General features: G+C 47.7%; 8 protein-coding genes across 8 annotated transcripts; 6 read left to right on the forward strand and 2 right to left on the reverse strand.

The window, feature by feature from the left end:
- Window positions 1-2,030: 2,030 nt before the first annotated feature.
- Window positions 2,031-8,277, forward strand: BKA55DRAFT_527350 (uncharacterized protein; the record flags this gene model as incomplete). Its single annotated transcript, XM_046188921.1, has 8 exons — window positions 2,031-2,960; window positions 3,277-3,650; window positions 3,706-3,847; window positions 3,970-4,035; window positions 4,084-4,362; window positions 4,415-4,643; window positions 4,701-4,730; window positions 4,778-8,277. 8 exons carry the CDS (start codon window positions 2,031-2,033, stop codon window positions 8,275-8,277), a joined length of 5,550 nt encoding a protein of 1,849 aa, XP_046042376.1.
- Window positions 8,278-8,415: 138 nt separating this feature from the next.
- Window positions 8,416-9,159, reverse strand: BKA55DRAFT_527320 (uncharacterized protein; the record flags this gene model as incomplete). The annotated part of the gene is made up of 1 exon (XM_046188917.1): window positions 8,416-9,159. The coding sequence occupies one exon, from the start codon at window positions 9,157-9,159 to the stop codon at window positions 8,416-8,418; it is 744 nt and encodes a 247-aa protein (XP_046042377.1).
- Window positions 9,160-12,023: 2,864 nt separating this feature from the next.
- BKA55DRAFT_680903 (chaperonin 10-like protein) lies at window positions 12,024-12,666 on the forward strand (the record flags this gene model as incomplete). The annotated part of the gene is made up of 2 exons (XM_046198233.1): window positions 12,024-12,255; window positions 12,342-12,666. The coding sequence occupies 2 exons, from the start codon at window positions 12,024-12,026 to the stop codon at window positions 12,635-12,637; spliced, it is 528 nt and encodes a 175-aa protein (XP_046042378.1). The 3' UTR covers window positions 12,638-12,666.
- Window positions 12,667-13,193: 527 nt separating this feature from the next.
- Window positions 13,194-14,829, forward strand: BKA55DRAFT_584443 (TLC domain-containing protein). The gene is made up of 3 exons (XM_046194327.1): window positions 13,194-13,281; window positions 13,341-13,648; window positions 13,699-14,829. The coding sequence occupies exons 1-3, from the start codon at window positions 13,206-13,208 to the stop codon at window positions 14,578-14,580; spliced, it is 1,266 nt and encodes a 421-aa protein (XP_046042379.1). The 5' UTR covers window positions 13,194-13,205; the 3' UTR covers window positions 14,581-14,829.
- Window positions 14,830-17,167: 2,338 nt separating this feature from the next.
- BKA55DRAFT_655627 (peroxidase/catalase) lies at window positions 17,168-19,868 on the forward strand. Its single transcript, XM_046197424.1, has 6 exons — window positions 17,168-17,482; window positions 17,535-17,689; window positions 17,742-17,814; window positions 17,864-18,295; window positions 18,348-18,483; window positions 18,533-19,868. The coding sequence occupies exons 1-6, from the start codon at window positions 17,197-17,199 to the stop codon at window positions 19,782-19,784; spliced, it is 2,334 nt and encodes a 777-aa protein (XP_046042380.1). The 5' UTR covers window positions 17,168-17,196; the 3' UTR covers window positions 19,785-19,868.
- Window positions 19,869-20,008: 140 nt separating this feature from the next.
- Window positions 20,009-21,654, forward strand: BKA55DRAFT_584448 (uncharacterized protein). Its single transcript, XM_046194328.1, has one exon. It carries the CDS (start codon window positions 20,040-20,042, stop codon window positions 21,570-21,572), a length of 1,533 nt encoding a protein of 510 aa, XP_046042381.1. The 5' UTR covers window positions 20,009-20,039; the 3' UTR covers window positions 21,573-21,654.
- Window positions 21,655-22,343: 689 nt separating this feature from the next.
- On the forward strand, window positions 22,344-22,858 carry BKA55DRAFT_697160 (uncharacterized protein; the record flags this gene model as incomplete). Its single annotated transcript, XM_046200340.1, has 2 exons — window positions 22,344-22,428; window positions 22,509-22,858. 2 exons carry the CDS (start codon window positions 22,344-22,346, stop codon window positions 22,856-22,858), a joined length of 435 nt encoding a protein of 144 aa, XP_046042382.1.
- Window positions 22,799-24,520, reverse strand: BKA55DRAFT_213801 (uncharacterized protein). The gene is made up of 2 exons (XM_046185175.1): window positions 23,112-24,520; window positions 22,799-23,062 (listed from the first exon to the last, which is right to left on the reverse strand). Exons 1-2 carry the CDS (start codon window positions 24,435-24,437, stop codon window positions 23,033-23,035), a joined length of 1,356 nt encoding a protein of 451 aa, XP_046042383.1. The 5' UTR covers window positions 24,438-24,520; the 3' UTR covers window positions 22,799-23,032.
- Window positions 24,521-24,589: the final 69 nt, after the last annotated feature.

The raw sequence follows: 24,589 nt of genomic DNA on the forward strand, positions 1-24,589 counted from the left end.
TATCCCTTGTATGTAGGCTTACCCGCTGCGAGTTGAGGGCAAGTACCCAAATCTTTGTCTTTTAGCCCGAGCTGGTTGGCTACGTGGCACCGTTCCCATTGTTCTTCTGTCTGTCTAGCGTTGCAACGGCATATGCTGATGGTATTATTTGGCCTACACATGTTTATCGTACACTGAGTAAGGCGTCGGGATATTGTGACTGCTTTTTGGTGTTGGTGAGATTGTCGCACTGGGGAATTGATGTTGATGAACGGTCTGTAGGTTGTCAGTAATATGTGTTTTATACACCAAAATGGGCTTCACTTTCTTGGTCACTGCGAAAGAAATTGTACTCACAATCGCACAGGTTCATGCATTCAGGTATTGATATGGCAATCATTGTCTGAAAGGGTGACTGTTCGTGATTCCTAGAGACCGAAATCTCTTACCGCGATTAACCTATTGCTGATATAGGATAACATATCAGGTGTTCGAGGTACCGAGAAACTATTAATCAGCTTTTCCTAACACTATCTTTTATATTTCTTTGTGTTTCTTATATCCTTGCCTACCTGTACTTCTGCCAATCGCTCTCACTGAATAGTTCTTTGCTGGTAGTTTGAGATACTTCAAGAGTCACATAATCGGGATGAGGTAAATGACATAATTTTTATGAGGAAGCTCCGATTGCAGCTACTCGGTTTTCTTTCCAAAGATCATACAATAATCTTGATTCAATCCCTGGAGATATATGACCTGGGACAAACTTTATGACCCTGTCCCCTGCTGCTTCTTTTGCATAGCCTTCCTGCATTTCATGCAGTGCCATGGAATGGTATTAGTCGGGTCCCTATGAAAACCAGGGCACTTCGCTGAATTCGCAAGATTGGTGCCTCTCGAGCAGGTCTTCCATTCTGCAGGGAATATGCTTATAGCGGCGCATGGGCAACGCCCCTCCTGCGGATACATGGTGCGCATGAGGATTATATAGCTTCTCTAGCGGCTAGCGCCTTTAATTTTTAACTGATATTTTTGATGTGTTTTACGCGTTCGTAATTATTATGAAGGAGGATTTGTCCTAGTCGGAAGCTACTCATTTTATACTCTGCAAAGGGGCTACCCGATCTGGCCACGCAGCCAAAATCTGGTTCATAGTCTCTTTCGAGGGATAAGAGATGCAATTTATACACTACTGTTACTTACCCTCCACAGCATACGTCTTTGAAACAGACGCAGTAAAGGACATTACTCACGAATAACCCTTATGGAAGCTTTGTGAATACCCGGATTGAGGCCATGAGTTCAGTGAGCTGTGTGACAGTCACAGCGTGCTGGATCAAGACAACGTATCATTGTCCATCGGCACAGTCGATCACATTGATTCATGGCAGAGATTCAGGAAGTTCACTGCTGCTAACAGAATTCATCGCTCAAACACAAAGTGTCACCAGCTATAGTTAGGCAAGCTGCAACTTATTGAATAGCATTATGTCAATCATACAGGCTTCTTCGCTCTTTAGCCAACAGACTTGCGCAAGCATCCTCCAGCCACCGGAATTTGACAATTGGATCAATGACGCTATACATGAGCCTGCGTTTGCTGACATAATATTGATTTAGTATTACCATGCCAGAACCTCAACCCAGTTTCTATTTTTCTGTTTTCTTTACTTTGCAGCTGAAACATCGCCTGACCAGAGACGAAGAGCACTCATACTACATGACTTCCCTTAATACAAGCTTGAGTGACCAAGGGATTTCTCTACTTTGAGGTATATTGGGCATGTGCCATGTCACAGCCGCACTGGAATTTGACTCAGCCGCACGAAAACAGTAGGAAACAACACTTGTGAGGGGGTTGAAAAAGCATTGAGGCACTGAGTGGCAGCCAATAACAATTCGACTTGAAGCGCGCCAAGGTTCAGTTCTGGAGGCCGCACTCCAGCCGATCAACATTCTTGCAGAGAAATGGCCATGTCAGCATAATAAGGCCATGCAATAGAACCCATAGGTCAGGTTCCGTATTCAAGACTTCTAGCTCCGATATCACTATGTTACCCAGTGTGTTCAAACCTCCCTTTACATCGGAACATTCTCTGCTTCGGGACGAACCGAGCGGATACGTACTAGGATTCCCCCGCGTCCCTCGTCACGACAGGGATCAGATCAAGGAGCTGCTCATGTCTGAGCTCTGTTCAGACGATTTGGATCGAGTTTCAGATAAGCTTTGGTGGATGTCAAAGCAAGATAGCACAAATATATGGCCACTCCATCGACAATTGCTGCAGGGCCGGTCTATTATCGTGACAGAGAACCCAAAGCTACATCTCGTGTGGATCAACAACCGCATCTTTATCAAGCCTCTTCCACGGTTTATCGGATCCTTTGACTTCTGGAAAGACCATCTTTGCAGTAATAATACCAGCGAAGATGTGCGTATTAGGAGAGCTGCGTTAGGTTATTTACGCACATACTACTATCTCATCCGGCACGAATCCGACTTTCGCATTGCCAAGGATCCTAACCTTTGTCTTATACCAGAAAGTATCACTTGGGTGCAGTTCTGCGATTTCACCTCTGATCTAGATAAGATTCTCGATAAGGATGTTTCACTACGCTATGCCTATGGCCAAATTCGCCTCACTCGTCTGAACTTCTACGCTCCGGTTATCCTCAACAAGTCTTATTTCCAGAGAGTCGACTTTCAGTACGGACAGTACTTTGCGCGCTTCTATGCCCCAGTTTTATTCGCATTTGGGATCACGTCTGTGACTTTGAGTGGATTGCAGGTCGTGGCCTCACTTGAAACAAGTGGCGGCGCCAACTGGCAAGGGATGGCGCTTGGGGTCAGCGTCTTGGCGATCTTGGTCTCTTTTGGAGTTCTAATCGGGTTTGGGGTTTTACTGTCTTGGAAAATTGCCATGGAGTGGAAATTCGCTATCAAAGAGCGGCGTCGCCTCATAAAGACGGAACGAGTCGTGGTTTGATAGTAAAGGACAATACTCTGTTATCCCCCGCTCTTGACTGATGATCTGACATGTCCAGTCACCAATTTTCCTGTCAACCGTGTGACGTTAGTGGCACAGAGTCGGTGAAGTTGCGGTCACAGCGACTTGCATTTCTGCCTATTTTCAACCCAACCATGCGTTCATCCACCCCCTGGCTCAATGCATATAAGGCAACCTGGGCGCCTATTTCAGCTTTTCAGCCGCAGATACAGTACTGATACGCTCCATTCGATCTCCGACTCAAGGTCAAACTCTTTCTCTTTTTTTCAGTCATATTCGAGCATGCTAGTCTTTACCCGCGACGCAGGCAGCAGCAGCAATGGCAGCAAGTAGCCACAAAAACTTCAGACTACGGGGTATTCCTCTCGAATTCGAGACTAGGAATGAGGTCTGCAGCCTTATTCAGAAGACCCTTGCACTGGAGCCCAACGCTAGTCCTACTGTTTATTCGCTTGCACGGTCTCCTACCGACCCACACAGCAAGATAGCTACACTCAGCTTTCCTTCTATCCCAGACTGCTTATCTGATCGCTCTAAAGATGAGTGGAATTTCAGCCTATCGGAAGATAACGACATCGATTTCGGCAGTTCTCTTGCTTTCGATACACACTTTACTGGCTTCACACCCTTTCATCGCGCAAGCGATAACGATTGTCATATTGAGTAAGTGGACAAAGAGCAATTAGCTGGCACGCTTTGTATTAACACATACGATCAGTGTGATTGCGGTGTGTGGTCTTGGAGGACATGCGCTAGGTTCCTTCAAAGAAAAGAATGGCCGTTTCGTTTGGCTTCGGGACGCTCTTCCTTCTGATACCCCGAATGCAAGGATTCTGACCTACGGTTACAATAGTCAGCTTGTCGGAAGTGAATCATTCCAAAGCTTGACAGACCTGGGAAGGACATTGCAAGTCGACCTAGAGGATATCCGGGTATTTTGGCTCCAAAAGCTTCTTCTCAACTTCAACTAATATTTCTTCAGGACTCAACCCAACCACGTTCGATACTTTTCATTGGGCATAGCCTGGGTGGGCTTGTCATCAAAGAGGTAAGTACTTGTGAGACATTTATAAAGCTTGCCACTTAATAATGCCAGACCGTACGAATACTGAAAGAAGAGCCGCTCGAGCCCGACTTTTCGATCTTAAACGCCGTCTCCGGCTTCGCCTTCTTTGGTGTTCCCCACCAAGGTTTGGCAGTTGAGTGTCTTGTCCCTCTGGTAAAGGATAACCCCAATCGAGCACTTCTTGAATCCCTCAACAAGAACTCGTCTCTTCTCGAGCGTCTACAAATTGAGTTCGATAAGATATCAAAGGCAAGGAGCCTTTCTGTTGTGTCTTTCTACGAGACAGAAAAGTCTCCTACCGGGGCTTGGGTGCGTTCATCGACAAATTTCAAAAAGGTTTCCCTTCTGACGTCTCATTTAGGTAAATGGCAAGTGGGAGATGTCTGGTCCCAGCGAAGTGCTGGTCGAAGTGTTCTCTGCAACATGCGGTTGTCAGAAGCAGCATCCCATCAACCGTAATCACTCTGAGATGGTGAAGTACAGTGGTGTACATGATCAACTATACCGACGGGTGATAGTTGCCCTTCGTCCTATACTTGGCATAACACGAGGGCGGCCTGGCACTGGAGGTATAGGAGGGGGTCCACAAGGTTTGAAGCCAGAGTACGATAGATAAATGGCCAGCATACTTACTTTTTCTCATTCAGTTTGTGTTCAACTTTCTGGTGGCGAGCAGGGTATGAACCACGATAGAAATCTGTAACATGCTGCTAATACTATGTAGAATGCCTGAAGTCTCTGTCCTTCCCTGAGCAAGAGCACAGATACTCTGAGATTTCTTACGCCAGCGACACTTGCAATTGGCTTCTAGAAGATCACAACTATCAGAAATGGATGAATACAGCTCGTGGACTCTTTTGGGTCAAGGGCTGTCCCGGAACAGGCAAATCGGTCCTCATGAAGTTTGCTGTTGATACGATGAACCGCAGGATGTCTGGGGAAATTATCGCCTCCTTTTTCATCCATGGACGTGGCATACCATTACAAAGAACACCTTTGGGTATATTTCGAGCCTTACTTAGTTCCCTGCTCATGTCATTCCCAAAATACCTTGCCGAGCTTACAGAAAGCTTTCAAGATAAACAGCAGCGATATGGATCGTATGAACAGAAGAATGGTTGGCAATGGAATGAGAAGGAGCTGGAGAAATTCCTGTCCAGACTCTTGATCGAGGGGACTAAAGAGATACCGGTGGTTATATTCATTGACGCACTTGATGAGTGTGGAGACCATGCCAAAAGCCTACTGGTATCTCTCAAGAGTCTCACAGAGAATGCTGAGCAAAAGGGATCCTTGGTGAGGATATGTTTTTCCTCGAGGCATTTCCCGATTCTTGGCCATGAGACGATGGCGAGAGTCTACGTGGAAGAGAAGAATGACCAGGACATCAGACTTGTTATTGAAGGCCGACTCAAGGAGCTTCAGCCAGTCGAAAAGCGTCGGCAGATCGAGAAAGAGATCATGTTGAAGGCCCATGGAGGCTTTCAATGGGCCATACTCATCACGAATATGATACTCGATGAAGACGTGACTGGCGCCAGAACCGAGGATCTACTTAAGATGATATCGACTACCCCAACAGACCTTGATGACCTATACGATGTAATATTGAGGGGGGCGACTAAGGATAAGCACAGACAGATGGCAAAGCTGTTTCAATGGGTTGTCTATGCAATAAGACCTTTGTCGGCACAGGAACTTCGAGAGGCACTTGCTACTGATAAAGACATGACCTTTACGACAGTCTCGGAGCTAAGATCGCATGGTAATTGGTCCGACTGTGTGTCTCAGTTCGAGACGCGTGTCCGACATATCTCAAGAGGCCTTGTTGAGTTTCAGAACCGGGACGTCTATGAGCAATATGAGCCTGGAGGTGAAGAATGGAGCCGGGAGGCTCAGTTCATACATCAGTCGGCCGCAGATTTTGTTGCTCAGAAGTTTCTCACCTATATTGACGAAGGGTCGTTGTCTAGGTCGCCAGCTGGAGCTGGCCATTATGAGATCTCGAGGTCTTTTCTGAGATATTTGACCCTGGAAGAAGTCCTGAACGGTAACAAATTACCCCGAGAGAAATTCTCAGCGACCTTCCCGCTGATGCCATACGGAGTAACATTTCTCCTCGACCACATTTTGGGCGTTGAGGAGGGGGGCATTCGCCAGACCGATTTAGTGACACTCATTCAGTGGAACCAACCAGAACGCATCAAGATGCTCGCAAAAGTATGGAGAATAATGGACCCTGAGGGTACTCATGCACCAAGGGGCTGGCCGTTCTTCGGCGCCACGATTCTTCACCTCGTGATAGCGTTTGGTTCTGCTAGCCTTTTGGATACTTTACTCCACAAGGATAGCTCAGACTTGGATGCCCAGGATCTTGAAGGAAATACCCCCCTTCAGCTTGCTCTGCGAGAGGACTGCCAAGAGTTGGCCCTTATGATACTAGCTCGATCAAGGATATGGCAGATTGAGGATGACGACGTTCCTTCACCGGACTGGCCAAGAGGGTTCAGAGTACCAGGCAGATACCTCAGTCACATCAATACTACCAACTTTGATGGCGAGACACCTTTGGGCCTGGCCCTTTCCATCAGAGCTGACAAGATAATCCGAACCTTGATCGATGCAGGTGCCGAGATCAAACACGAGAAGTCGCTGATGTTTTATGCCATAAGTCAAGAGGATACGGCACTAGTATCCCAACTCATCAATGAGGGTTCAGACCTTGAAGGAGCTGTGTTTTTTGCAACTCAATGTTTAAATCGGACCGATAATGATGATCACATTTTACACGAACTTTTGAAGGATCTACTTAAAGCTGGTGGTAATACAAGGAGATTTACTGGTGTCGAGATCGACAATTACAATGAGTTCGATGGTGACGACGAAGAGGATGAAGAGGCGATCTTTGTTGCTTCACGTCGAGGTATGACGGAGGTGGTCAACCTTTTACTTTCACATGGCTCTTCGGCAAAGATGAGAGGCCGAGACTATGGAGTTCCTATATTGGTAGCTACTCAAAACCACCACTCTGATACCGCCATGGTCTTGTTTCGGGATTCACCTCAGACAATCTTTTCGAATAACAACCTTGGCTTAACGAGCCTTAAAGTGGCTATAGATACTGCTCAGGTTGACCTTACGCTCTCATTTGTGGAGGAGGGTGGGGGTATTTTGTCATTACAAGGGTTGTTCTACCAAGCTGTCGAGATGAAGGACCTCGGGTTTGTGGATGCTTTGTTGCAAAGGAACGCAGATGTCATACAACTAGCCAATCAAAGGTGGCAAGGAGATGACACGCCATTTTTGGTGGCTGTGCGCGCAAGCAATGATAGCATGGTCGATCTCCTTCTCCGTACAGGCAAGATTGATATTAGTGTCAGAGACCAAGATGGCAACACCCCATTCTTTTTGGCCGTTAGGAATGGATACCTGAGTATTGCCCGACTGCTCCTTGCTACAGGAATGGTTGGTTGTAATCAGGAGGACTTCGATGAAAGACCACTCTGTACGAAGGCTATTATAGATGAGTACCAGGACATGAGTAATGCTGTTTTTGGGTTAGGGGGTGGCGTTTGGCAGCCATGGCACTCTCCTGGAACTCAGAGATGTTTTTGGTGGACTATCAAAGGTGGAAGGTCAAATATGATGAAGCTGTTTCTCGATGAAACCATGGTTGATGCCAATCTGATGAGTGATGAAGGACAGACACCACTCTCATGGGCTATTAGATGGGGGAAAGAAGATGTTGTCAAGGTACTTCTCAGAAGTATCAGAGTTGATGTGCATTCCAGGAACAAGACAGGACGAACAGCTTGTTGGTGGGCTGTAAAAAACGGAAAGGATCGCATGATTCAGCTACTACTCGACTCGAAATGGTTCAATATCCACCGAGAATGTGATGAGCTTGGACGCATGTTGTTCTGGTGGGCCATTGGAAAAGGCAACGCTGGCGTGATTAATATGCTTCATGATTCGGGCAAACATGGTATCAACACGAAGGATCCATCGGGCAGGACGCCGCTAATATACGCCGCCGAGACTTGTGCTGAGGAGGCCATGAGGGTACTTCTCAGGACAGGAAAGGCTGATATACACATGGTTGATAACAGGGGTGACACAGCACTTTCGATAGCTGTGAAGAGGGGTTATAGGACAATAGTCGATCTGCTGTCTACTCATATGGATCAGAGCAGTGGAATTGCCATTAGGGTTACAGAGTATTGATATACTTTGGTAATAACGATGGAATTTGGAGTAAGACGTTATGTTCACTATCGGCTTCATAAGATGAAAGAACACCTGGGGACTTTTCCCTAGGTGTATAAAAGTCGCATTGGCCTATTTCCATTTAAAGGAGTTGGCTTACCAAGGAAGCTCTTGTCCCTTATAACTAACAAATTTGCCCGAGACAGTCTCTCGCGTAGCACTGTCGATCATCCCAAGACTCCCCTTCGCAGCTTCCTCGACACTTTCGAGCATAGCATGAGGAAATCCCCACTCAGTAGCAGCCGACTTGCCCATCTCTGTGTTAGCAAAACCAGGATGGAGTGCAAAGGCGATCAGCCCTTCATTCTGTAGATGGAGAGCACGTGTAAGCCAGTTCAAGGCAGCCTTGCTGGGCCCATATGCTCCAGCGACAACTTCATGGTAGGTGATACAGCCAACAGAGGATGAGACGTTGACGACTTTTGGTGCAGATGACTTTTGCAACAAGGGCCAAAGTCCCTGGACCACTGTAAGGGGACCGATTGTATTGATCTCGAATGCGGAGCGAAGGTCATCGGTTGGGATGTCTAGGGCGGTATATGACTTGAAGTTGGCGGCTGCGTTGTTGATAAGGACGTCGACGTGATCAATGTCGAACGCTTTGCGGATCTGTTCGGGGGAGAGGGCAGTGGTGAAGTCCAGCTGGACAATGCTCAAGACACTGCCGTCTCCTTTGGGGGGATTCGAAACGGCGGTCTCGAGAGCTGAGCGAGCCTTGTCGTTACGAACAGTAGCGATGACGGTGACAGAGGGACGAGCGAGAAGAGCTTTGACAAGACCGAGGCCGATTCCCCTATTGCCGCCAGTCACGACCCAGACAGTGTTTGTGCTAGAAGCCATGATGATCTTGAGGAGAAATTAACTTGGTTCGGAACTTGGAATAGGAAAGAAGTGAAGGAGAAGTGAAGGAGAATGTGCTTGGACACGAAATGCGTCTTATAAGTGAGGATGCGTGATTGACCAGCACCGCTACAACCAATCAAGTGTAGCGTGGAATGGAAGATTTATTATCCGGCTTACATGGCAGAACTTGGCAATGCACACAACCAACAACAAAAAGGGGGGGCTTGGTGACTGAGTAGATCAGGTTGGCGAGAGGGGCACAGTTGGGGGGCGCAATTCGAATGCATTGATGTAAAAGAGATATTATGGTGTTATAGGAGGTGTATGATGTCTTGTCCAATGAGGAGTTGCGTGCATAATGTTCAATTCTTCACCCTCGCCATTTAGCGGATGGATTCGCATTTCGTCAGTTCCTAAGATGAAAGCGTGGATCGGATCCCATGGAGCTGGTAGTGATGCTTCAGTCCGAGATCTGTTCGCAGACAGGTCATCTACGGATCTCGATAATACGAAAGTCAACTCTTGAAATCAATCGTGGAATATCATCTCGTAATAATCCCTGGATATCGTATCGCTGTCACTTCAGGATTGCACAGTCCACTGGCGCTTCAATGCGCAACCATAATTGGTGTCACTAGGTACCGAGAACTGCCTTTACAACGGGGGAAATAATTTCTGTCAGACTCGAACAACCTCGAATAGAGCGATGAGTACATTGGAGACTGTTCTGAGTGAGAGGCTCCAGCTCGGATTCGGATGAGGTCTGTCAAGTTTTGCACGGGGCCTTGTCCCTTCAGGTGCTTTGTGACTGACGACTTCATTCAAGAAACATTCTTGATGTCCTACAATACCTATACAAGAGATTCTATTCAGCAAGTATTCTGTAGTGGTAGGGTTCGCCTTTACCACAAAACAAACTGGTTGCCGAAGGATTGAGCGACAAGCGACACGGCCCGTGACGGTAGTCCACCCAGTTAATCTTTTAGCAACAGGCTGGCAGTCGCGACATTCAAGAATAAATTCACATGTACAAATCATCTCGTAGGTCGATGAGTGGTAGAGTTTGTGTCAAGAAAGCTAGATGGCTGCTGAGGCCCGAACCACGCGGGATGGAAGTCGAACAAAAACTTCCAACAATCTCTGCCAGGCTCAAACGAATCACTGAACCTATTGGAACAGGAGAAATTTGTGGCGATTGCGGCACTTGAAACCCAGTCTATCGCAGTAATCGTCGCGTCGAGTCTCAGCAGTTTACCAGTTCGACCATCCAGGACAGAGTGCCAGCACGAACAGAAGGTGCTTCTCACGTGCTGTCATGCCAGCCCCACTAACATCCACCCACCAGAGTTTGGTGCGAAATTGTTAAGGCGTATTAGACTGGATTTTACAGCAGCGCGACAAACTTTGTGACGTGACGTGCTCAAAAAAGAGTTTCTAGTGGAGATTGTAAGTATAAAAAGGGAGACAGGCCCAGCCTGTGTTGATTGCAGTCTCAGAATTTCAGTTCCCATTAAGAACGGCCCTCTTTGAAGTCAGGTCATTTCAGAGATCCTTTAGTCATTTTTGTTTTCATCATTGACTGCTGTTGGTAAGTGCTTTTCCATTTGCAACTTAACGTATCTTCTTGATCCAAAGATACAGTCAATAAAACAAAGTGCTCTAGTGCCAAAGTGAACAATGATGATACTGTAAGACCTATGCGACTCTCAATGGCTTATGTCTTGAAAAATGCGAAAGCTTCAGTCTAAGTTTAAAGATATCTGTAGCAGCGCCACAAAGTTTGCGACGTGACATGATGAGAAAAACACAGTTGTAGTACCTATCTGTAGATACAAAAGTTTTATGTTATTTAGAGTTACTTGTGGCCAAAAGCCAAAGCTTATCGCGCCTTGCCTCGCAAGTATAAAAAAGGGAGTCACGCCCACTGCAGACTCAGAATATTGGTTATCATCGACGAACGGCCCTCTTTGAACTGTGTTTATCAGTATGCTCTGAATGTACTCATTTGTTTTAAAACTTAGCAGCCTGAATAATCAGGTTTCCTTCAATGTTCTGTGTCCCGCTGAGGGTTTCGAGAACTGAGGGAACGACCCCCAAAAGGGCATTTATATGAGTTCATGGAACGCTACACATGAACCTTTTGGATCCTTCGATGCCACGAGCAATGATGTTACTGTCGTACCCGCATCATCCTCGGCGTCGTGCGCCCTGGGTGGTGCGAACGGTTCAGTCTAAGTTCAAATTTACTTTTTGGGAACTGGGGGCGCAGACGGACTATCATATTCGTCATGTGGGTTATCAACACCCCCAAGTTGAATCAACACTGATCTTTTCGATGTTACGAACAATGATGATACTTTCTTGCGCTTTAGGTCCCCGACGTGATGCGTCTTGGGACACGAAGCTGTTCAGTCTGAGTTCGAAGTATACTGTCTGATGCATAAGAGTCCGGTCACGGGCAAGCGTCTCGCCTTCAGCGCGCAAGTAACGCATGTTATGGCGATGGGATAGTAGGCCAAGTGGCGCTTCATCCATCCCCTAAAGTTGGACTCGAAATTCTTTGAGGCGCTGACACGTTGCATTTTTTGTCCTATTTTTGATGACACCTTGGAGACTTCCCATCTCACATGCCATAAAAATCTGTTTCTTTGCCTTTTGTCATTGCTTGATAGATGGATGATTTCGATAGTATCGGTAGATCTCCAGGAACTGTATAGTCGAATTATCTGGCGCGTCCCTGTCACTGGCTGGCGCATTGTATGACGTACGCTATGAACCAATCCAGCTCAAGATTCCAAAATGCAACAGAGGTCAACCTTTAACGAACAACCACAAATATCGCACCGTAAAACCACATAATCATGAAGGCAATCCAGATCAAAGAGTTCAACTCTCCTTATGCTGTCTCGGACGTCGACAAACCCAAACCAAAGCTTCATCAACTGCTCATCCAGATCAAGGCGGGCGGCTTTTGCCATACTGACTGCATGGCCCTTGAGAATGCCTTTGGCTTTAAACTACCGTTCATTGGGTCTCATGAGTCAGCGGGTGTTGTTGTTGAGGTTGGTTATTATGTTAAGGGCTTTTCTGAGGGTGATCGCGTTGGATGTCTCAACTTCGACAGCTGCTAAGGTAGGACATCCTCTCATGAGGCGGTATATGTGCTTATATGATGATAGGGAAGTGTACCGACTGTAAGGCTGGAAGGCCGACATACTGTGATAATCCACTGATGAAAGGCATCACGACGGATGGGGCATGGGCGGAGTACATGGCGGCGTCGGTACTCTTTCGCATCATGCCTATATACCAAGTCGCCGCGGTCGATGTAGAGCAAGACACCCTAGACCTTGTCGCATCTTACGACCTGAAACCCGATGTTTGTATCCTATCCACCGATCCAGCAGAAGCCTCCATGAAAAAGATGACAGAGCTCATCAATGGTGACTACCCTGGACTTAGTAGTGAAGCATAAGATTCAAGTCAAGGTCAAGGAATGGAGGCCCGAGGGTGCTGAGAAGATGAGACAGGAATATCTTGCTGGTAAGAACAGCGGTAAGAATGTCATAGTATTCTAGCCTTCAATCGTATAGTATCAAAGAATTCGCGTTTCAATCCGATCATGAGTCCATCAATCAGCCGATCGATGTCAAAGCGCAAACGTTGAGCAAATTAAGCTTCAACAGATCGACCATCATGCCAGATAAGCTCATGATCCAAGATGCGACCCTTAAAAACCTACCCACTAGCTACGAACACGAACACGTCTTTCATCCCATACGCGCATCCCAATAAAAACATCCAATCTTTTTCGCATTCATTCGGCTCTTTTTTCGCAAATCATCTCGGAACCCCGCGGGCGGCCGTTGAAGCCCGAGATGGTCCCATGCGTGAGCTGATGGTCACCTTATTTCACGACGACAAAATCTTAAAGAGATTTATCGTTTAAATGATTTCCTTTTCCATTTTATTTCCGAAATCATATAAATCTCAACCTCCCCATATTCTCCTCCGACTATCTACATCAATTAGGAAAAGTCGATATGGCAGCAAAACTACGTTCAAAGCGATATCAAGAACAAACTTCACTAAAGCAATGGCTTATCGATAACCAAATCGGTAAATATACGAAAAAACCATCCCACTCGGCGCTGTTTCCACAATACTGACTTTCTTAGGCATATGCCTCGGTATTCTAACCCCTCTACTCATCGCGCAATGCAACAGTCTTACACGTCCCCTCACCGCTAAACTTACTTCTCTCTCGTACCGAGACGAATTCACGGGGGAGTACGGCGTTGGGTTCGATGATAATTACCTGGTGGCTGTTCTGATCGTGGTGTTGACGGGTCTTCGGGATGCTACTATGCGGTTCGTTCTGGACCCGTTGGCGGCCGCCTGGGGACTGGGGAGGGCTAGATCCATGCGGTTCAAGGAACAGGCTTGGATGGTGGTATACTATTCCACTTGCTGGTCTGTTGGCATGGTATGATTGCCGTCTCCGCCAATTAGAGGAGCTGTAACTAATATCGGCAGTACATCTATGCGTCTTCGTCGTATTGGTTGAATCTTCAGGCTATGTGGACGAATTGGCCGAATCGCGAAATATCCGGACTGATGAAGATTTACATGCTGGCGCAATTGGCTTTCTGGCTTCAGCAGATGATTGTCATCAATATTGAGAAGCGGCGCAAGGATCACTGGCAGATGCTCTCTCACCATATCGTCACGATTGCTTTGGTGTACTGCTCTTACAGATATGGCCTCACCCGCGTTGGCAATGTTGTTCTGATCCTCATGGACTTTAACGACCTAGTCTTCTCGATCGCAAAGTGCTTGAAGTACATGAAGCTCCAAGCTTTGTGCGACTTTACGTTTGGCGCATTTGTGGTTAGCTGGGTGCTGTGCCGCCATACTGCGTTCCCGATGGTATGCTGGTCCGTCTATGCGCATAGTCTGGCCATCACCGGGCCGAGATGCTTCATTGGCTCAGGAAAGAACACCATTGGTCCTCAAGAAGTTCCGGAAAATGGTTACTTCTATATGCTTGAGCCATTGATATACACCAATGGGAGGGTATGCTACGACTACACTATCAAGACACTATTCCTCAGTGGCCTTTTGTTCCTGGAGACACTTATGCTCGTTTGGTTCGTCATGATTGTCAAGTTGGTCATTCGGGTGTTACGCGGTGGAAACGCAGAAGATACGCGCAGTGATAATGAGGAAGAGGAATACGAGGACGAGATACCGATCGAAGTTGAGGTCGATGCCGAGAAACTTCAATTTCCGAAGCAGTTTTCCTCCCGCGGAAAAGGGACATCTTCCGTGTTTCAGTCAACGAGAGGAGTGAACATTTCGAAAGACAGAAGAGGTTATTTGGATAGAATTGGCTGCGAACAGAGGATATCACGATAAGCGACACCTTAATTGGGATAGATCAGGTACTGAGAGAAGGATATACCCTGGAGGTCAATGCGGGACATACCGTAAAGACTAATGTTTAATACTAATGTTGGAAACTCTAATGAACGACTGAAGAGTCGAACGAGTGGCTATATCGCTGAGATATTATGATGCTGCCGACGATGCCGAAGAGAATAATAAGTGTCGGACCGAAGATATGCTGCAATTCTCAATTACCGCAACATCATGCCGAAGTGCTATTATCCTCATCCCGCGACTATCTCCCGATTGAGGGTATTCGGACCATGTTGCTTCCCCTCAAAGCATCTCGACTCTACGGTTTAGGGTAAGGTCCAGCCCGTCATACGAGTGCAACGCGTCCTGGCTCCATGTCGAGCTGTATACTTGCCGGTATCCGTACTCAAACCAAAACCATCGTGAGACGAACGAATAGCAGCAAAGACTATTGACGAAAACTGTAAACTTTGAAGACATTCAGAACGCTTCCAATAACCGGAACAAGTTTAGCGCTCAGCAATTCCAAGGTCAACAGTGGCGAAGCGAGTGCTACAACCCCTGCTACCCGGCCCTCGCGTGATGATGTTTCTCCCCCCCGCACAATTCAACTCTGCCCTGTTTAGCTTCCTTCGACTGCCTAATTTACTCCGCATGATTCCAAATCAATTTCTGGACCTGCACCATTACGGTATGTCCATTCACGGCAGTGTCTCCAAAACATCCATGGAAAGCTTGCTGCATCAAAGATCCTATGAAGTGGTCCTCAATAGTAATGCAGGTACCCAAATGCGAGCAGAGCTAATAATAGAGTTTCTGCTAAGGTCGGTTAAGAAATCGCACGAATTGATTCACCGTTTTGTGGCTGGGATCGTGATTATGTGTTTATGCAGGGTCGCGGCTCTGTGAAGAAGTTGCATCGCTGCGCCATGTCGATGCAGAAAAAGAAGAGGAACTTACATCTTACAGCTTCTTCTTTGAGAGGGGAAAACCGTTGAATCCTACTGATTATCGTTGATAAAGCCTGGGATCAGGGATAGGACGGCCGGGTCGCAAATTGCCAATGCGTAGCGAGGACCAATAGGCTCGCAAAGCGGGATGTGACATTCTAGATAGAGTTGCCGCTGCATGAAACCCCAAGAATTCATTCTTCTGGTGAATGATATTGGATGGTTTACAGGATCGATCACAAGGGATTACTACGTTGGATCAGACCATTTTGGACTTTTGTCCTGCGGGATTTGTGAAAGCCAAGATGTCGGCTGCAGAAGGGCATTGCTATTATTAGAAAGAAATGTCTTGGAATGCATATTTTAATTGCTTTGTTGGTGATGAGTTGTTGGGAATTGTATGGCCCAATGGTTCGGGTACATGGATCGACCGGACCCAGAATGCGACCGCAGTTTGTGACTGCGTATGCTTATTTTCTCGTTGTGATGATAAATGAGCCAAGCAAAAAGCTGTACGAATCAAGGCTCAAGCATTTGATGCTGACGACCCAGCAACTGACAAGGATGAGATGAGCTTATTGTCAGCACTGCACAGCGGTCAGACAATCTTGTAATTTAGATACACAAAAGTCATCTGCATTCGCAAAATACGGGGTTGTACAGCAGACGAGGCCAACTCAATTTGTCTCAGCTTACTCTGCTTGCCTGTAATCGGGAACTTGGGAAGAGCCCGAGGTGACACGACACCCGAGATGTTTGTGTTTGCCTTTGCCTCGCAAGGACCTTTACTCCGGCCCGCGCGCTCACGGCATTGATCGTTTACCTAGCTAATCTGTCTCACAATATTCCGATTGGTTGACTTACGCAGGGTGAAGAAGAGTGGGTAGTCGGATCATATGTGGGATAATCGCCTCTTGGCAGGGCGAGTAAAATGTATTCTGCCCAATTTATCTCCAACAAGACAACTCCAAGATTAATCAGCTTCCACTGAATATTATCAAGAAAACAACGTGCATAAGTTTGAGTCCTTGAGGGTAAATGATAAACTCTAAACCATGTGTTTCACTCTCATCTACAAAAGTTTATATTAAGCTACCACCTTCTCAGTATGGAACAAGTCTCACGTAAACCAATAGCAATCCTGTGATTTACCATCCCTGTCGGCAGTTGGTGCGTGTGATTCAACTGGCATTGCCGCTTATCAGGGATTTTGCCTCTTAGGTCTTAGCACCCAAGATTTCTCCGTCTCCACAGAACATTTTCACGGACGAGACATCTGATTCCAGTATCGTCACCGCCTATCACTATCTAGGAAACAATGGAGAGGGGCCAGTGACGTTGGTGTGGATTAGGCTGCTTAGAAGAGGCAAGAAAAGGCTGGGTTCATCCTTGTGATACCGCAGCGTGCTAAACCCTGGCCTTGACCCATGCGCAATGGGCTAAGATGCACTGTAACTGAGCCTCGATTGCTAATCCGAGCGTCTGACCTTTTGCATAAGGCCCTATACTATTGACACTGCCGACTTGGCGCTGTAGCAGCCCCTGTAGATCGTCACTGTAACCTTCTTTTTCTTGCCTCTGACTACAAAACCAAACATAAATCCGCCCCAAACCTCATCCATCTGGGCTCTTTAGTTCATTACTCCTCACAGCACTTCCAGCCATGCACGTACAATCACTTCTGCTGGCTTCTGGCCTCGTGCCTCTCGCCGCTAGCCAGGGCTGCCCCTTCGCCAAGCGCGCCACAGACACTAATCTTGTTCCCCCGCGAGAAATCCCCGAGGACTTTGGTATCTGCCGCGTCGCTAGCAACCAGGCTGGTGGCGGTACCCGATCCAGGGACTTTTGGCCTTGCGCTTTGCGGTTGGATGTCTTGAGACAGTTTTCCCCTCAGTATAACCCATTGGGTGCTGATTTCGACTACACTGAGGCCTTCAAGTCTCTGGACTGTGAGTATCACTAATTCTGGAACTGAAGCTGTTTTACTAATTGTTTTGGTAGTTGCTGCTTTGAAGAAGGATCTCAACGCGCTTCTCACTGATTCTCAGGATTGGTGGCCTGCTGACCATGGCAACTATGGCGGTCTGTTCATCCGTATGTCATGGCACAGCGCTGGTACTTACCGCGCCATGGATGGCCGAGGTGGCTCCGGAATGGTCAGTCATGATCTCAATGTCATATTCTGGAGTGTTTTGCTGACATCTGCAGGGTCAACAACGATTTGCTCCTCTCGACAGCTGGCCCGACAACCAAAACCTGGACAAGGCTCGCCGTCTGCTCTGTACGTCACACAGCCGCCACACAGACCCCCAAATCTAACAAAATCACAGGGCCCATCAAGCAAAAATATGGCAGCAAGATCTCATGGGCTGACCTGATTGTCCTCGCCGGCAACGTCGCCCTCGAGCACAGCGGCTTCGAGACCCTTGGTTTCGCCGGTGGCCGAGCTGACACCTGGGAGGCCGATGAGTCCATCTACTGGGGTGCCGAATCTACCTTTGTCCCCAAGGGTAACGACGTTCGCTACAACGGTAGCACAGACATTTACGAGCGTGCTGATAAGCTCGAGAAGCCTCTTGGTGCTACGCACTTTGGTCTCATTTATGTTAACCCCGAGGGTCCGGATGGAAGCTCTGATCCTAAGGCTTCTGCTCTTGATATCCGTACTGCTTTTGGGCGCATGGGTATGGATGATGAGGAGACTGCTGCTCTCATCATTGGTGGTCACACCCTGGGCAAGACTCACGGCGCTGTTCCTGCTAGTAAGTTCCTCAAAGATCGAAGGCTTTGAGGCAGTACTGACTGTGATTTCAGAGAACATTGGCCCTGAGCCCATGGCTGCTGACCTTGGAGAGATGGGCCTTGGCTGGCATAACAGCGTCAACCAGGGCAACGGTCCTGACCAAATGACCAGTGGTCTTGAAGTTATCTGGTCCACCACTCCCACCAAGTACGTCCCCTCCCTATATCTCACTTTCACTCTCACTAACAATTCCCAGGTGGAGCAACCACTTCCTCAAGAGTCTTCTCGGCAACAACTGGACCCTCGTCGAGAGCCCCGCAGGCCACAAGCAATGGGAAGCTCTCGACGGCAAGCTCGAATACCCCGATCCCTTTGTCAAGGGCAAGTTCCGCCGCCCCACGATGCTCACCAGCGATCTCGCCCTCATCAACGACCCCGCCTACCTCAAGATCGCCAAGCGCTGGCACGACAACCCCAAGGAGATGAACGCGGCTTTCGCTCGCGCCTGGTACAAGCTCCTTCACCGTGATCTCGGCCCTGTTTCTCGCTACCTTGGACCTGAGGTTGCGAAGGAGAAGTTCATCTGGCAGGATCCTCTCCCTGAGCGCAAGGGAGACATCATTGGCGAGGATGACATTTCTAGCCTCAAGTCTGCTATTCTTTCTACTGATGGTCTTGATGTTTCGAAGCTTGTTTCTACTGCTTGGAACTCTGCTTCTACTTTCCGTGGAACTGACAAGCGTGGTGGTGCCAACGGTGCTCGTATTGCTCTCGAGCCTCAGGTCAACTGGGTCAGCAACAACCCCAAGCAGCTCAAGCAGGTTCTTTCTGCTCTGAAGAAGGTCCAGAAGGACTTCAACTCCAAGTCCGGCTCCAAGAAGGTCTCTCTCGCTGATCTGATTGTCCTCGGTGGTGTTGCTGCTGTTGAGAAGGCTGCTCAGGCCGCTGGCTTCAAGGACGTCGAGGTTCCCTTCACTCCTGGTCGTGTCGATGCTACTCAAAACCAGACTGATCTTGTTCAGTTCGGTTACCTTGAGCCTCTTGCTGATGGTTTCCGTAACTACGGACATGGCACTGCCCGTGCTCGCACTGAGGAGATCCTCGTTGACCGCGCTGCTCTTCTCACCCTCACTCCCCCTGAGATGACCGTCCTCGTCGGTGGTCTCCGTGCCTTGAACGCCAACTACGACGGTTCGTCCAACGGTATTCTCACTGAGAAGAAGGGCCAGCTCACCAACGACTTCTTCGTCAACCTTCTCTCTCCCGCTTACTCATGGGCCAAGAAGGACGACCGTGGTGAACTCTGGACCGGTACTGACCGTGCCACCAAGTCCGTCAAGTGGACTGCTACCCGCGCTGATCTGGTCTTTGGATCTCACGCTGAGCTGCGTGCTATCTCTGAGGTCTACGGTAGCGCTGATGCAAAGGACAAGTTTGTGAAGGATTTCGTTTCTGCGTGGACCAAGGTTATGAACCTGGACCGCTTTGATGTCAAGGCTGAGAAATAGATCCAGTACTAGAGCTTTCTCAGTCGCCTTTGACAATTTTTAGAGTTACATATTTCTTCGTTATATAGTTCATTTATATACCTGTTCAAACTGCTTTACTGTGAAAAGCCGTGAACATCAAAGTACCTCATCCTTTTACACAATCTTGGTGGACCATATGTGTAATGACACGTGATAATGTAGTCTCACCTCAGTCTCATCAACCCCGCAACACTCTGTCCCATTTTCACTCCAACATGTCCTACAGCAAGCAAAATGCTCCAACTGCTGGACTTCCCTGATGAGATACTCACTCAAATTTGCTCCTTGATATGCGATTCAGATCGTCTAGCTCTTTTCCAAGTCGCATATGTCAACAAAAGACTGCACAGAATTGCCTCACCGCTTCTCGTCCGCCATTGGCCTTTCCATCCGTGGATTCTACACAAACAGGCACCTGCTCGCTTCACACTCCATCTCATTCGAAACCCTCATCTTCAAAGAAATGTCAAATCGATAGTCTTCGATGAATTGATTCCTATCAAGGAGGATGATCCCTTGGCCAGTTTTGATGAGCTCGATAAACTTGACACAGTGGCACGTCAGCGTTTCCCAGAGCTTGCAGACGATCCTAGCTGGTGCGAAGGATTGCTGCAGGGATACATAGATCCTATAGCAGCACTCCTCTTGGTTCTATGCACGAGACTGGAAAGCCTTGACCTTATGATCCCTTACTATCAGGAGTTTGGTCTGCTGGTGCTAAAGCTCGCCTCGTTGGCTCTGAAGCACAGTGGTTCTCAACGGCCACTGGAGAATCTTCGCGCGGTTGTGCTCAGATGGTACGACGATGACGACCCTGGGAACATTCAGTGTGCAGCACCTTTCTTTTACCTTCCAAAAGTCAAAACTCTCGCTCTCTCAGCATTATCGGATGAAATACCACTGAAGAGTATCACGGACGACAAAGATCACAATGATGATATTAGGCTGGGTTTGGATCCTGACATCTACGAGACACAGTTTCCCATCGGAACTTCACCTATCGAGGAGCTAATCATGGAATCATCTTGTCTCACATTCCATGGTCTCTTTACTATTATCCGTGCTTGCAAACGACTCAAGAAGCTCGTCTTTACTTGCAAAAACCTCGCCAGAATATCTAGTCAAGACGATTCCAGCGTCGCTCTCACTCGACAGGCGTTGCAACATCATGCCGCATCTTTAGAGGAGCTCGCATTCAATCTTGAGTCACACCGCTTCAGGCAGGATGACGGGAGCTTAGAATACGCGTCTACCACTGGTCTAAGTTGTTTGAAAGGTTGCTTTCAACAAATGAACAAGCTCAAGCGCCTTACCATAGATCTCCACATTCTTCATTTTCACGATACTTCCCCAGACAAGACAATGATTGATTGCCTACCAACATTACTTGAGTATCTAGGTCTGGAATGCAATCTTGCTAGCTATAAGCCTCAAGTACTGGGGTATGTCAAGACATTGTGCACATTACTGAAAGCTTGCGGGCATGGAAATCACTTATGTGCCCTGAAGACTCTGGATGTCTGGTTGTTTGTGTACCATATCCCAGAAGAGGAAATGTTTGAACCAGTCAGAAAGTTAGCACAAGAGAGAGGTGTTCGCTTCACCTTCATTCACGGGCATTGCCGATGGGACAACTCCTGGTCGACAACGGGGATAATACCAGATCCATATCCTCCCATTATTGATCCTAAACGGGGCCGAGAAGGCAATGACGGGGCTGAGATAAATGAACAAAGAGATGTATACATTCTACACAACGTCTTGTAATACATATTGTCTCGAAGATCTATCCCACGCATAATGATAGCCTTTTAAGTACTTGCTAAATGTGATAAGTCTCTGCTGCAGGCTTGAACTTACTTGTAAGCTGAAATTTAATCGTGTGCCTGATTTCTAGCAGACTGCATATCTCTAATGCGTCCCTACCCAACGGCGGATGCGTAAGCAAAGCCTAACGAGTTACATGCATGTTCAATCTGACTGGCGGCGCCACACGGCACTCATCAGGCTGTCAACGTCCTTCACCGTATTCCTTTTCGAGTAAGGTCTGTGTAACAAGGCAGCTTGCCTTCGAGCCTGGACACAATCTCTAATACACTTGTTATTCTATAGCTAAAGTTGGGCAGGCATAGGACTACACCTCGGATAATTAGTGTTAAAATGATCTTTTCTTATCGGAAAGGTCGTTTTGTTTGCTGCTTATGTCTGGGCCGTGAGCCTCATTTTCATCCTCTTTGTGTTATCGTGGCCGGCTTTCTTATCGTTTCGCGAGGTGCCGAAATCACAATGGGTTGAATCGCCGAATGAAGGCCTTCCATTTTGCATCAACGTGTCAAGTCGTACTGGGAGGCTGAAAATACCGTACATTGGAAGGGACTTCAACATCGGCATGGTCCTTGGACGAGTTATCTAGAGCTGCTAGGTATATAAGCAGCCAGTATCTCCCGTTGATCGGTACCTTTTCTTCAACAACTAACTCTTACAAAACACACTCAATTTCACTTCGAATCGCACCTTAGTAACCCAACAACTACCATCATGAGTCAACACTTTGACAAACTTAGAGAGCAGTTCGGTGGCATTGCCGATGGACTTGACGAATGGCAGAAGATCAACCGCAATGGTAAGTACACCAGTCATTTCCTGTATTCCAAAAGTCATCATATGCAACGTTCCAGAAAGCTTATCTAACATTCTACTCAGGTGGCTCTGCCTCTTCAGGAGGCCCCAGATTCTGCGAAAGAACCCCCCATCAGACATCCTCTGGCACCTTCGTCTGCGATTGCGGCTGGAATGACCAAGCCCGTAAGGCAGACAGCATCCAGTTCACCGAGTCTCACATCCTCAGCCTGGGCGGTGTCCTCTGGTCTCATGTTGAGGAGACTCCTGGGATGTACATGTGTCGAGCATGCGTCAACGAGTATCCGGATCGTCACAATGTGTACAACCTGGATGAGTTTGGAGCTCATCTTGACAGAACTCATCGATTCTGGAAGAATGTTCTCAAGGACTACATCGAGAGATGGTATGGGCGCTTTTTGCAGCAGTTTTGAGACTGATAGGCTTATGATGGAGGATTGATCCCTTCTCTTTGACCTTTACAGGTCGTACATTCTTTCTGACTAGTATGAGGTTCGATACCATGAACTAAAGGTTATTATTGGCAAGATCAAGAACTATTACTAGGCTATCATTTGATAAGCTACCTTACATAGTGCACTGAACTATCATAACTCGGCTTTCATTGCAAGTCTAACCTGGTCACTATTAGAATGTTGCTGCGCATGTTGAATCAGTGTGACTTACCTCTTTAGCCGTGTCGTAGTCAAACATCCATTTATCAAAAGGTAGAGTGTTGAAGGGTGCGTTGCCGTCGCCTTCACCCATGGGTAGCGCCCTCTGGTCGTCCGTCAACTCAGATCCCGGGGGTTTGCCAGAGTTGTACAGTTTGTAGTTCCACGTCGAGCCATTCTGAAGCCTCGTTACACGGGGAATACGTATTCTCTCCCACATCTCTATGATTTCTGCCATGTCCTGGCTGCTCTCTGAAAGCAGGATAGATAAGGCATCAATATCCTCGACAATAGAGCTGAACCCTTCTGCCAAGTTCGGAAGCATAGCGTGCGCGGAGTCTCCTAGAAGAACTAGTCTCCGTTTCGGGCTTGACCAGGTCTCTAAGGGTTCCAGTCTAGCTAGGCGCCAACGCGAGCAGTTCTGCACCATGTTTGCCAAAGCAACTACCGTGGGATTGAACGATGAGAAGAATTTCTTGACGACTTCTCCATCGTCGGTCGCGTCGAAAAGCTTTTGTTCGCTTGCTTCACTATCTGCAGCACCATGTTGAATCGAGAACATGATGTTGAATAGGCCGCGAAGATGATTATACTTGCCAATGGCATATCCGCCATGGCCAGCCCACATGATGCCGTTCTCTGACTCGGGCTGCTCACAGAGAGACTTGGTCCTCTCGTCGTTGGCGAGCATCTCGGTAGCTATTTCAGTTGGGTAATGTGTAGAAGGCGCCCGAATTACAGCGAGACGTGCTGGATCGACATGAGTAAGGATCTGAGACCGCAGACGCGAGGATATCCCATCAGCTGCCAGGATCAAATCTGCCGTGATCTTGGTGCCATCTTTACGCGTTGCATACGCAGCTTCATCATCTTCCTCAACCGTGACGATCTCTTTCCCAAAATGCACTTTCGCTCCGGCCTTGCATGCCTCATCGTATAGAACAGTTTGCAACGCTTGGCGATCCGTCGACCACTCCGGAAAGTCGGAGTGAATACCCGGATTGAGAGTATGCAACAGTTCATTCGTGTTCCCATTGCGTGTCTCGTGCTCTTTGATCGGGGCAGTCACAGCTTCGAGGGCCTCGCGCATCTGCCATCGATAGAAGCACCTCACGCCATTTGATCTCACAAAAATGGCTCCGCTTGCCGTCGATAGCGATTGTGATCTCTCGAATAGATCGACTTCGTGACCATCGCGTGCTAAGCGGCATGCTGCAGCGAGACCTCCTAAGCCTCCGCCTGCAATGACAATCCGCTGCTTATTCATATCCATGGCTGCGGTCGGTTTGTCGTAGTGCCCTTGTGGGGAGTGAAACGGGTTGAGAGTGAACGTTGCCATAGAAAAGCCTTTTATAAGGTGGCTCGTATTAATAAAAGGCGCGCTCGTGTCACGTCACATGTAATGCCCGTCTTACTGTTTCGAGGTACTCTTACCTAAGATATAGCGGCGTCGCACAGTGATTATAAGCAAAGATAAGCACTAGATATCAT

The sequence above is a fragment of the Fusarium redolens genome (genome assembly GCF_020744475.1).
Source record: "Fusarium redolens strain MPI-CAGE-AT-0023 chromosome Unknown BKA55scaffold_26, whole genome shotgun sequence".
Classification (NCBI taxonomy): domain Eukaryota; kingdom Fungi; phylum Ascomycota; class Sordariomycetes; order Hypocreales; family Nectriaceae; genus Fusarium; species Fusarium redolens.

What these genes read in the sequence shown, in the direction of transcription:
- BKA55DRAFT_584443 (XM_046194327.1), top strand. Translation starts at nt 13,206, where the DNA reads ATGGCAGCAAAACTACGTTCAAAGCGATATCAAGAACAAACTTCACTA. An exon ending in GCTTATCGATAACCAAATCG is followed by an intron (nt 13,282 to 13,340) that starts GTAAATATACGA and finishes TGACTTTCTTAG; the next exon opens with GCATATGCCTCGGTATTCTA. An exon ending in CTTGCTGGTCTGTTGGCATG is followed by an intron (nt 13,649 to 13,698) that starts GTATGATTGCCG and finishes TAATATCGGCAG; the next exon opens with TACATCTATGCGTCTTCGTC.
- BKA55DRAFT_655627 (XM_046197424.1), top strand. Translation starts at nt 17,197, where the DNA reads ATGCACGTACAATCACTTCTGCTGGCTTCTGGCCTCGTGCCTCTCGCC. An exon ending in TCACGGCGCTGTTCCTGCTA is followed by an intron (nt 18,296 to 18,347) that starts GTAAGTTCCTCA and finishes CTGTGATTTCAG; the next exon opens with AGAACATTGGCCCTGAGCCC. An exon ending in TGGTCCACCACTCCCACCAA is followed by an intron (nt 18,484 to 18,532) that starts GTACGTCCCCTC and finishes AACAATTCCCAG; the next exon opens with GTGGAGCAACCACTTCCTCA.
- BKA55DRAFT_584448 (XM_046194328.1), top strand. Translation starts at nt 20,040, where the DNA reads ATGCTCCAACTGCTGGACTTCCCTGATGAGATACTCACTCAAATTTGC.
- BKA55DRAFT_213801 (XM_046185175.1), bottom strand. Translation starts at nt 24,437, where the DNA reads ATGGCAACGTTCACTCTCAACCCGTTTCACTCCCCACAAGGGCACTAC. An exon ending in ACTACGACACGGCTAAAGAG is followed by an intron (nt 23,063 to 23,111) that starts GTAAGTCACACT and finishes AATAGTGACCAG; the next exon opens with GTTAGACTTGCAATGAAAGC.